General features: G+C 39.0%; 1 protein-coding gene across 4 annotated transcripts in view; it reads left to right on the plus strand.

The window, feature by feature from the left end:
- The window catches only part of MRTFB (myocardin related transcription factor B), an 80343-nt gene that overhangs the window by 21255 nt on the left and 46789 nt on the right, over window positions 1–12299 (plus strand). For all 4 annotated transcript variants that reach the window (XM_030481469.1, XM_030481470.1, XM_030481466.1 and 1 more), the window contains one exon: window positions 809–1026. In XM_030481469.1, the coding sequence (XP_030337329.1) occupies window positions 873–1026 (154 nt within the window). In that variant the 5' untranslated portion in view covers window positions 809–872. The remainder of the gene's footprint in view (window positions 1–808; window positions 1027–12299) is intronic.

Genomic DNA, 12299 nt, shown 5'->3' on the forward strand with positions numbered 1-12299 from the left:
GACATTTTTTCATTTTTTATGGGTCTTCTTGAATTCTTAATATTTCATATGGTTCAAGTTTCCAAGAATCCAGGGATGAACTTCATTGAAGTCCATATTGATTTATTGAAATTTTAATGACTTGATAGGGTTCTGTGAGGTACAAAAAGCCTCTACCAGTAATTCATACTTCTGTCTCTCCCTAATGTAGTTTAAGTACCACATTAATGGTAGAAAGAAAATAATAAATTGGGACTTCCATTCTGTATTTTACAATAAGGAGCTAGTATACAGTAAAGTTAATTTGAAAAAAATCAAAATGAATGGCAAGATGACTTCCTTCTTGGAGAGACTGAAGTAGTTCTGATACAGTTCTTTGGTATCAAGTCCTGCATTAACACCAAAGTTGATTTTTGATCTGAATGAAAGTTGTGCAGTGCTTCAAAATACTAAAAGCTCTTTGTATGTTCTCATGTATTAGAGAATGCTGAATCAATATAAGCTACTGGAAAAATAGAATATTCTGCTGGTAATCAGGCCATGTCACTTGCTAAAAGGAAGGGCACAGGGTATCCGTACTGATTATTAACACTGTGTGATTGTTCTGTCAAAGTTGAGCAGAGGAACTGTCCTTCTTCTCAGAACCAAAGGACTGTGAAATTGCTTGTAAATATTAACTCTATTTTTTCAAATGTATAATATTTGTGGAAAATTGATGGATCCTGTGTGGATCATTTTAAATTTGAGTGTTGTATGAAAAGGAACTGACCAAAACCTGAATGAAAATAGTAACATGTCTGCCTCTTTTATTTTTTCCTCTCTTTCTTAGTTTTATCCACTCTAGTGTGCTTAAGAGAGCACTTGCTCTCCCTGTCTCCAGAGGATTTACCACAATGGATCACTTGGGGACGGCGGATGCTGAGGACGACTCTGGATCACTGACCCGGCTCGCTCCCAGCCCTCACAGTGAAGCAGTTGCACATGAGTTCAAGGAACTCTCACTGCAGCCCAGTCAGTACTTACCTCCTCTCAATGAACGGAAGAATGGTGAGTGCGCAAGGGACTGTTCTCCATTTTGCTACATTGCTTAAATGTTCCCTATGGGAATAATGATGTTTGATTTCTTCAAGTAACGTTAATTGATTCGCCTGACTTGCTCTTCCTGAACCATGTTCTGTAGAGTTAAAGTGCTACAGTGCTTGTCAGGAAAGCTGTCCCGATCACCTTCACTTGTAAGTGAAAGCTTGAAAGCACAACTGGAGTACTTTGTTAAGGCATATTGAATGGAGTTCTTGATGCTTTTAAATAGTTTTAAAACCACAGCTAGTGTAAAATAGAAGTATTCAATTAAATGTTTTTGAGACTTGTATTATTACCAGACAAAAAGGGATAATTATCAGGAACGGGGTTTTTTTCTGCAAAAACAATGCAGAATTGAAGTTGCACATTGTATCCCAGAAAGTTTAATTCACCACATAGTTTAAGGTTTAACAACAGAAGAAAAAGAAGATTTACATTTTGGGAATCTTTCCAGCATCTTTCCTCGTTGTTGATGTTGGCGTGGCAACTTAAGAAAAAAGTATTTCCACTGTTACAGTAAGCATCAGGAGGAATTAGGTCTGAATCCAAACACAGGCTCATTTTTACAGGGGAGAAGGCAGGACTTTTTTTTGTGGTGGTTGTTTTTTTTTTTCTCACATGAGTATCTTTAATAATGAAGATTTGTTTTCCAGTATTTGCAGTAAATAGTGGGAACACTGAAATGATGTAATTTAAGTATTTGATTTTTGAAGCATTTTCTTTAAATCGGTTTAGCTACAGTTAACTGTTAATTTAGTTGTAATAGTATAAGCATTATTAAATAGGAAGAAAACTAACTGACTATCCTGGCTGCAAAGTACAAAAAATGGGGATATATTTTACTAGGCTGTATGTATATCAATTGCTTCATTATTCTTTTCTTGAAGAGCTTGAAATGCAGAATACTATGTTAACTGATATAATGTATTTGAAGTATCATAAACTAAGGGACCTGCAGCTAGTTTATTAATAATTTTATTAATTTATTGATATTCTGGTTCTATATTCTTTAAGAATTATTTTATATAAGTCAGAAAAAAAATTGTAACTTGGGAAATACTGTTTTTTGTTGGCTACTGTTTGATGTTAAACTGGTAATAGGTATGTCTCCGACAGAAGCTTGTTTTAGGATGGTTTACAACACTTTACCTTTTTATCCAGGAAGCAACAGAAATACTATTTTAAAGCTATTTCATAATGAAGATAAAAATGCCACTGTGTAACTCATAAATCCCATCAAAGAGAATCTCGTGGGGGGTTTTGCATCCTCTGTGAAACTCTAGAAAATGAGATTTATTTTTTTATAACTGTCTGTAAAACTGAAATGGATGACATAGGTATCTATGTTGAATCTAAGTAAGTCACATTTTTCATTTCTGAAGGCTACTACCACAAGAATGCACTAAATGAAAAAGGGAAAATCCCTTCTACATGGAGAAGCTTGTCGGTTTCTCTTGACAGCCCTTGCTGTGACTGTGCTAAGTACAGACTTACCCCTTTGCTTAATTTCATTGTTTTCATAGAATCCCAGATTGGTTTGGGTTGGAAGGGACCTTAAAGCTCATCCAGTTCCAACCCCCTGCCACAGGCAGGGACACCTTCCACTAGAGCAGGTTGCTCCAAGCCCCTGTGTCCAACCTGGCCTTGAACACTGCCAGGGATGGGGCAGCCACAGCTTCTCTGGGCAACCTGTGCCAGCACCTCAGCACCCTCACAGGGAAGAACTTCTTTCTAATGTCTGATCTGAATCTCCCCTCTGTCAATTTCAAGCCATTCCCCTTGTCCTGTCACTACGAGCCCTTGTAAAAAGCCCTTCTCCAGCTTTCATTTTGTTACCTTTCTGCTTTTACTAATAAAGGTAAGTTGTCAAACAAGCAGTAAAACAAGGTGTGTAGCTTCAGGTGCTAAACTTACTCATGTTTGCTCTTTAGTATTTCATTTTTAGTTCTCGTGTATTGCACAGTTCTTAAGCATTCTTCACATAACTTGGAAGTTTTTTGTGCTTTCATGAATTAGTGAAATAATTTATAGGGAGCTTTTGTACTGTCTTTATATATATTCTGCTTCTTGTTTATTTTCTTCCAAAGAAAAGGCAGCAGCAAGAGATTTTAATGCTTAAGGGTTTTGACTTGTTGAAATAACAGAGGAGATTTTCCTAAAGAAAGTGGTGGTGGGGAAATGATAATTTGAGAAGCTGCCCCTCACTCCTCTGTGCCAGTTGACTTAAGAACTGCTACTCTTCAATATTTACCATAATTCCCCTTATGAGTTAGCATACTTTTGAGCATCTGTCCATAGCAAGTACCAGGCCTCCCACAAAGATTTTAATGTCATCTTTGAGGAGGAGATCATATGAAGGGCTCATAAGGGGCTGTGGCCTCTCTTCACCTGTGTCTTTTGTGACAAGACCAAGTCACCTGGCTCGGCTTGACCAAAAGATTAGGCATCATTTCATGGTCCTTATTAGCACAACCCTATTGCTTTTGATAAGGAAGAGGCTCAACAATCTGCAAAGCAGATTGAGAAATCATATAACTGAAGGAATTTTGGGAGGAATACAGTCGGGTTGACAGGATAAGTGTTTGATAGACACTAGTGTAATTTCCTGTCCTTTTCAGTTTTCTAGATATTTCTAATGTTGTTTAAGCATCCTGCCACTGAGAGAATGCTGCTTTAGTAGTACTGAAATAATTCCTAACTGAACTAAAGAGGACCCTCTGATTTCTTTTCCTGTCCTTATGCAAAGTATCTGACAATGTCTGACTTTATACTGGCTGGCTACTTTTGTTCCTGGAAGAAATGGATATTTGTGTTCAAATTGCTTCCTTAAAACAACACAAAGAGGTTTGGGCTCTGTTGTTGTCTGGAGCACCCAAACTATTACTGACCTGTAATTTCAGATATAGTAATTTTGTTTAATTTGGTTAATTTTTATTTCTTTTCTTTTTATTTTTCTTTTTTTTTTTTTTTTTTTTTTTTGGAGAAATGATGAAGAAAATTTGTAAAAGTCAAATTTGAACTCCACGTATTCGTATTGAAAGTAGCTTTTATACTTTTTGGTTTTACTTTCTACCAAGACTGGATTTCTTCAGGAGTATTTTAACATGTCACTATTTTATAAAGTCTGTAAGCAGAAGAGATTTCAGTATACAGAAATACAGTGGCACTTAAGCATTTCAGGGTTTGGTTTTTTTTATTAAGGGTTTTTTTTGTTGAATATTTTTCTGCAGGAAGCATTATGCTTACTGTGAGCTTTGGTAGTGATCCTTTACACCTCTCGTTTACTTGAAGGAGTCTTCTGGCAGTAGTCCAGTAGAAGGCTGAATTATTCTAGCATTGTTCTGCACAGTGTTGTTAAGATGCTTGCACAAGTTAGTACAGAAACTGCATTTCAAGCTTTTCCAATGACACTGGAAGTGTGGGAGCCTTATGCTTTGCTTTGGCTTTGTTTACTGTGGAGGAAGTCACAGCAGGGGAACAGAAACGTACAGAGACATTGCAAGCATGTGCCTGGTGAGCCAACAGTCAATTGAGATGTTATTACCTTGTCCTTTTCTTACATTTTATTCCCCTTTCCACACCCAGTGTGGCCCCAGACATCGCAGTCATACTGTAGAGCTAGCGTAGGAGTTCAAGTGAGCATAGTTCAGTGCTTTGTGGTGTAAAACTTCATGGTTTATACTAAGCCCCAGTGGGACTGTTGTCCCTTGAGTTGACAACGGAACACTTCTGTGCTGTGCCAACTCTGTTGAAGAGGTTGGAACTTCCAGTAGAAGATCAATAACAAACGCTTGGAGGTCAATAGCATTTTAAGCTTCTCCAGCCATTTATTACATGCAGGTGTTTACTCTCTGAATAAAGACAAATTTCTTTGGAGATTGAGAGAGAAAGGGCAGCAACATATTCTTCTCGAATGTCATTTTCAGACATCTTCCATCATAAAAAGTCTGTGAAACACAAATTCTAACCAATTAGTGTTTCATATTTTAATAGCAGGGCAAGTAATGGGAGTTTTCAAGCTGATTTGCTAGATTAAAGGTTTTACTGCAGGCTGAAATACTTCAACTGAACCATCTCTAAAGCAAAGATTTCAATTATTTGAAGTTAGAACAACAAAATGTTTCTAGAAGATAATCTGTGTATGTATTTACATGTTATGACAAAGAATCATCTTTCCAGGATGTTGTATGTTGGTATTCTGGACTGTCATAATTTTAGGATTCCCCTTTGTCTTTTGAGCAGTTTTCAGGTTAATGGCTGTGGGCAATACTGGATTACTAATGAAATTAATCTCAGTTTCTCATTAGTCTGCATCTTTCTGGATAATTAGGCAATACATATAATGCATTGATCATGTAAACTCGTGCCCTGTTTATTGCAGCATATTACTGTGCCTGTTCTCTGGAGACCAGCTCTTGTTCCACTTGCCAAAAAGCAGCAAAAGTTGCCTTTCCATGGGTTTTGCTTTTCACACTTGCAACCTACTGAGTGGACACCAAAGACAGGCCTGTGATTCTGGCAGTCTGATGGCAGCCACTGGTGTATAGCCCATCTTCATCATGTGAGCAGTTGGGCTCCTCACAGAAATGGAGGTTGGGAAACAATGCCATGGCCTTGAGAGGCTCTGGGTTTGCATCCCTGCCTGAAGGACACTAGGTTATGTACACTCTATTTGCTTTCTTAATGAAGATGCTGTGTCCTTAGGCAGGACAGTCGCTGGGGGAGAAGAGACACAGATGAGGCTCTTCTTTGGGAGCAGGAGGGAGAAGATTGATGACTAGGTGTTGCTTAGTTAGACTGCAGCGGAGGAAGAATGACAGAGTAGCAGGCAGCATGGCACAGCTGAAGTACTAGTCAGAACAATATGCTACCCACGCACCATACCAGTTTCACAAGCTTCTGTCTGAGAGCCAGGAGGTGGCAAGGGAGGAAGGATGGAAGGATAGGCTGCCTGCTGCTGACTGCAGGAGGGCGGATGGGAATGATGCTGCTTGCAGGCTTCCAACCTGCTGTTTCAGGTCCAAAGGGTGGGAAGGGATTGCACATGCAGATACCATCAAAGAAAGGAAGCACTGCATGAGTAAAGCTTTTTGCATGCTGAATTAGTACTTTCCCAGAATTGGTGAGCATGTCACTTTGGCTGGTAGAGGCAGGTGCGAAGGTCTGGGTGTCAGGAGCCAGGCAATTATATTTGTTTCCAGGGATGTTTAAAATGAAAAGATCCTGGCTTCTGTGTCTTAAAGCAGCCTCTCTTGGCTTTGCAGTGGCTTCCTTGTCTATCCCAGTGTGCCAGAATCTCCTCGTGGCTACAAGTTTCTAAAAAAGAGACATGTGAATGACTCCTGTGCAGTTGCCATCCACAAATGAGAGCCTGGTTATATTCTTGTAAAATGGACAGAGAACTGGTTGGCTCCTATACAGGCCCTGGACTGTCCTTTAGCACTCTGTAGGCCTGCTTCAGCTCTTTGTCTTGGCTATAAATCATTTCAGGTTGTGAGTGTGCCTGTTTGCACATTGTGTGGAGAACCAGTTTTGTTCCAGCTAATGAATGTCTGCTTCTCTAAAACCAGAACCAGAGCAGATACAGGATTGTGTTCTGGTTCGGTTTGAGATTGTGTATTTTGTACTGGAGAAGGGTATAAAAGGTTGTGATGTGCCTACCATGGCTATCTGCTAGGTCTTGCAAGTTTCTGCTAGCAGCTAATATTCTACAGCACAACTGAGCTAATTGAGAGCTAGAAGTCTTGGATATTTTGTCAGGAAAAAAGCCTTGAGACAGTGAACATCTTAAAGTAAAAGCAAGACTGGTAAAATTTCAATGAGAAAATTAGCCTGAAGAAATTAGTGCCTCTGGCTGCATAAGAACGACAACACTCAGGAGCAAAAGACCTTAAGGCACTGAAGGTCAGCTGAGAATGACAGCTTCCTGTGGGGCCACTGGAGCTTGTGGGGAGCTGTAGTGAATTAAGGGGAAGATGCAACATCACCCCCCCACACCCCCAAACCAGAAAACCCCCAACCTCAAAAAACCAAACCAAACCAAAAACACATGTTCCAAATGGTGTATATTGAGTCTTTGTGAGGGACTGGTTGAGCCAGCTGGGAGACGGGCAGTTCTCAAAATAACTGAATGAAACGTACATCACACAACCTAATGATGCTGCTGAAATAAATTTGATGAACCAAGGGAATTTTTCTGGCATGTAGAACAGTCATGGGCATATTAGTTTGCTTGTTATCTCTTATCTTTCACTCTCTCATTATGTAGCACTGATAATATGCATTCTTGGCATAACTTTATAGCTTCTGAACAAATTCTTAATCCTCTGTGCAGTTAATAGATTTGGAGCTGCAAATTTGATACTAGGGAATCAGGTGAAATTTGGAACATTCTCCTTGTATCCGTGTATGAAAGGGCTTTTTTTCCCAGTCTTTTAAGATCTGTGATTAGGTGTATTTTTTCCTCTCCAAATGGTACATAGGTAGATTACTGTGCTTAGAAGTTATTTTCTTGTGAGAGTTAGGAAAGATGAAGTGGAGAAAAGATGGCTAGTGGGAAGACTACAGAACAACAAATGGAAAGCTTAAGTTCTGATTTAAGTAATAGATTGGCACAGAAAATAATTGGAAATGTCAACTTAAATTCAGCAATTTCATAGTCACTAAGCTGAAAGCAATGAGATCTGGAAAACAGCATTCAGATATTCTGATTACCACCACCACCATCCCCATCCCCCCTCCGCCAAAAAACCCCACAAAACCAAAAACCTGAAAGTATATTCTAGAAGACCTATCTAGATACAGAAGCAGTATACAATTTATATAAGTTTACAATAGAAATGTGTGTGCATATATAGTATAACGTATACATAATGTGTGTGTGTAAAATGGTCGCCCAGAGAGGTTGTGGAATCTCCATCCATGGGGATCCTAAAGCTCTGAGTGGGCACAGCCCTAGTGCCTGTTCCAGCTGACCCTGCTTGAGCAGGGGCTGGGCACGGGCATCTCAAGAGGCTGCTTCCAACCACAGTGATTCTGTGATCCGTCTTTGCTTTAAGGTTTTAATAGTCCATGGAACATTCAGTGCAAATATTCTACTAAATAATCCTTCGTAAGAAGATGCAGCATGTTGTAATTAATATATAGTTGTCTCTTTTCTTGGGGGTGGTGGTGGAGAGAGGGTGCTGTGGGATTTGGGGAGTTTGTTTTGGGGTTTTTTTGTTTGTTGGGGTTTTTTTAACAGTGTCAGTATTAAAAACAAATGTCTTTCAATGTGTGGATTCTTTTGGTCTTCCTGTAAATATCTGAATGTTGTCTTATCTGTTATGAGATGAGACAGCAAACTGAGTAGGTACTGATTTCCCAGTAAGTACGTCTTTGTCATTGGTACTGCCAGTTCCCACAATCCGAGCATTCCCAGGGCATCAGTCAGTGTCTACAAGGAACAATTTTCAAATATTAAAGCATGTGAAAAAACATACAGGCCAAAACTCAGAGCTCTCTAGGGACTGTGACCTCTTAAATGGAATATATTCTGACATTTTCACAGGCTACATGAAAGAATTCCAGCAGGGTCATTCCATTTGGTAAACTTATAAACAAACATTCCATCATTTTAGTTTGATTTATAGATTATTATTTTTTTAATTATCTGCTTATTGTGAAGAGATTAGCATGGGAGACATGACCTGTGACTGACTCAATTCAAGGCATCTGGTATATATGAAAAGATCCTGTTAAAGGGCTTGCCATTTGAGTGATTGCAAGAGATATGTATGTTTTCCTTTAGAGAGATCTCTCGATCAAACTGTCTTATTGTGACTTCTTTTTCCCTGAAATTCCTTATGGATAACAAAATGCATACCTAGAAAAGAATGTTGAGTTAATTTTAAATTCCGCTATATAATTGTTTTAAATTGTTAGAAGGAAACCCTAGCTGCATGTGGTGGTGTTGAAACACTAGCTTGTGATACAGTCACAACAAGAAGGTAACGTAGTGCAAACAGAGCTGGTAATCACTGTGCAGTCCTTGGTATATGCACCTTTTCCAAATCATAAGTAGCATGGTAGATGACTAAATACTGTCCTTTAAAAAATTATATAGATATATGTGCAGTTAAACACATGTGCACAGGTAAGATGGTCTGTGTGAGACTTACTGCTGAGTTGTTTCAGTGTCTTAAGTGTTGAAAGCAGAGAATTTATGTACTGGTATAGAAAAACCAGAATGAGAAAGCAGAATAGCCATCTATTGTAAGTGGCAGCTGGGGGCAGATGAGGAAGGGGAACAAACAAAAAACCCCAGACCAAAACCCCTTAAGTTAACAGTTTGAGGTGACATTCTTACTGTTTAAAGAAGTAATAGAATAAACCATAACAGGAACTATTTAAATGAATTCTTTAGCTTGTGTAATTAGAGCACTGTTTTGCTACAATTATACCATGATGAAGAACTGGATTATCCTAACGCAGTATCAAGGACCAAGAAATTCATCATGGTGTGCGTAAAGCCAAGATGAAATAAATGTCTGGGTAATTAAGCTTTTTCCCCCTCACTTCAAAATCTTGAGGTAGTGAAATAAAGTAAATACTGAAGGCTATTATTTTTCTTTTTCTTTCTTTTGGGGTTTTTTTTTTTTTCTTGGGGGTGTGGTTCTGTTTTTTGTGGGATTGCAGAGAAATGAGCTCCATATGATGAGAAGAGCTGGAATGTACTGTTAAAGCAATTGTTGCTTAGTTACTTCACTTTTAAAGAGCTTGTGAAGTTGCTCACTGTTAGTGATCTCACTCACCAGATCCCTGATACTTAAACAGATAACGGGTCTATTCTGAGGGCAGACAACCAGGCACTGTGGAGGGTGCAGTGTCGCTGCATTGTTTCTTCCTGTACATTGAGATTTTGGGGAATATTTATTAAGCACTTCCTCTTTTTAAAGAATGTGTTTTCTGTAGGCTGAAGTTGAAAGTTGAAAGTCTGTGTTGCATGAGGATGGAAATAAAACATTGATTGCCTCAGATTAAAAGCAACATGTTACTGATACTCTGATGCTGTTTGTAATTGGGTTTAAACCTGTAATTGAAAGATACAACATTCACCGCTTAAAGTTTTCTTTTAGCTGAAAGAGATAGTTGTGTTTTGTTGTTTGATAGAAATTAGTCTTTCAGGCACAGTTTTGTTTCTAGCTCATTATAGGTTTCTCTACAATCCTCAGTGCCCTTTAGCTATTTGTACTGTTAAAAACAGCTCTTTGGAAACAGGTATATGTTCAAATCAGAGAGGTTATACATCCAGTGTTTCCTTTGGAAATGAGTAGTTCTCCTTCCTTTATTTCAAAACCTTCTATATTTAAGTACCCAATGAGCAACAGAAAGACAAGATGAAAATTTAGTAATTTGAAAAACTTTTTTGGCCTGTTTTTTAATAATGCCATCAATTTCAAATGACAAGCCAAATTCCAGCTGCCTTTTAGAAACTGAGCACAAAAGCATTTCTCACTGTAAGTGGAGTTGAAAGACCCCAAGCTTTTTTTGGTAGATATTTTATATTTCACGGGTTGTGTTCTGTTTACAGTGTATCTGCTAAAATAAAGACTTTAAAGAGTAGTCAAAGGACAAACAAATTGCTATTGTTTCACTAACATTCTAAATGATATTTTGTTATAGGACAGAATGGGTAATTTGAATGGGAAAGTCTCAAGTTCTCAGCCTTGAAGTGGGTTCTTTTAAGATACGTGTGGAATTAGCATCCTTTAAAACCAATATTGACAGTAACTGCTGTACAGAGCAGTTTTACAGGTTTTTATCTGTCAAAACAATGACCTTCAAGACAGATACTATCCAAACATAGGAAGTATGTTTAAAGTATCAACCTGGTGTTGCTGGCTGATGACAGGGCTTCTGCTGTTTTGCAAGAGCTTAAAGAATTGCTGTCAGATTTGAAAGTGCCTAAGTAAATCTGAGAAGTAGGTATGGTGCATTAGCAGCTAAAGGTAGGAGCAGACGTGAACCATTCTAGGAGAGTTACAAATTCATTTCAGTTAGCAGGGAACAGGGAGCTGTTAAATGGCTGGTGGGGTGGCTCTGGGGATCATGAGGCAGCATTTTGCCTTGATCCACATGGGACCTGCTCATGATTGGAAGACACCTTTGAATAACTGAGTCTTGTTAGTTAGCTGATGTATTTAGTACTTGGATATGCTAACCAGGTAACAGTGTTTGTTCCTTCTAGTACAGTTCTTAGGAATGTAAGTTACTCATAAAACCACGCATTTTTCCAGTGTTACAGTGCTGCAACTACAGCTACGGAGTCAGCAGTGATGAGAATGCCCCAGGTGCCTGTGAAACTGCCCCAGAATTGTAGACCTTTCTGACAGACAGGTTATTTTTTAATTTGAAGCCTTATCACTGTCAGGTTAAAGCCATTCCCCCTTGGCCTGTCCCTACAGGCCCTTGTCCAAAGCTCCTCTCCAGCTTTCTTGTAGCCCCTTCAGGCACTGGGAGCTGCTCTAAGGTCTCCCCTTAAGGAGCCTTCTCTTCTCCAGGCGGAACCAGCCCAGCTCTCTCAGCCTGGCTCCAGAGCAGAGCTGCTCCAGCCCTCACAGCATCTCCATGGCCTCCTCTGCACTGGCTCAAGCAGGTCCACGTCCCTCTGAACAAAAGCCATTTTCTTCTTCCAAGGTATCTTTTCTTCTTCTCCAGGTATTATGTCTGCCCCCAGCCCAACAATTCAATATCATATAGCATTTGTTGGTAACTAAAATATTTGGTTACATGGAAAATAAACAGCATCATTTTGACCATCTCTTCCAGTCTGCACAAGAATTTCATCATTCTTATTTTCCATAAATTCTGTGATTCCTGCTTTTTTCACAAAGTTACTTGTAAATTACTGTTGATCAGACTTCTTATAGGCATTTCAAGAATTAATCTGTATGTTAGCTTGTATTGAACTGGGAGGTGAACATGAAGCAAAATATTAGGCTTAGCTCCAAGTGGCTGAAGCATACGCAATTTTGTTTCTGTAAATTCTGCTGTGGAATGGGTACCCTTGAAAAAGGGGAGGAGTGGATAGAGGAGCTCCGTGCTACTAAAGCTCATCTTTCTGAATAGGTGAGAAACGTTCATGAAGGCTTAAACTGCTGGCACCCAACTGCTGTTGCTGTGATCTGGCATTCACTTGAGCACTAGGCACTCTTAATTTATATAAAGCGCTACAGACAGATAGGAATGGATAGAACTAC

This window comes from Strigops habroptila, chromosome 4, assembly GCF_004027225.2.
Source record: "Strigops habroptila isolate Jane chromosome 4, bStrHab1.2.pri, whole genome shotgun sequence".
NCBI lineage: Eukaryota > Metazoa > Chordata > Aves > Psittaciformes > Psittacidae > Strigops > Strigops habroptila.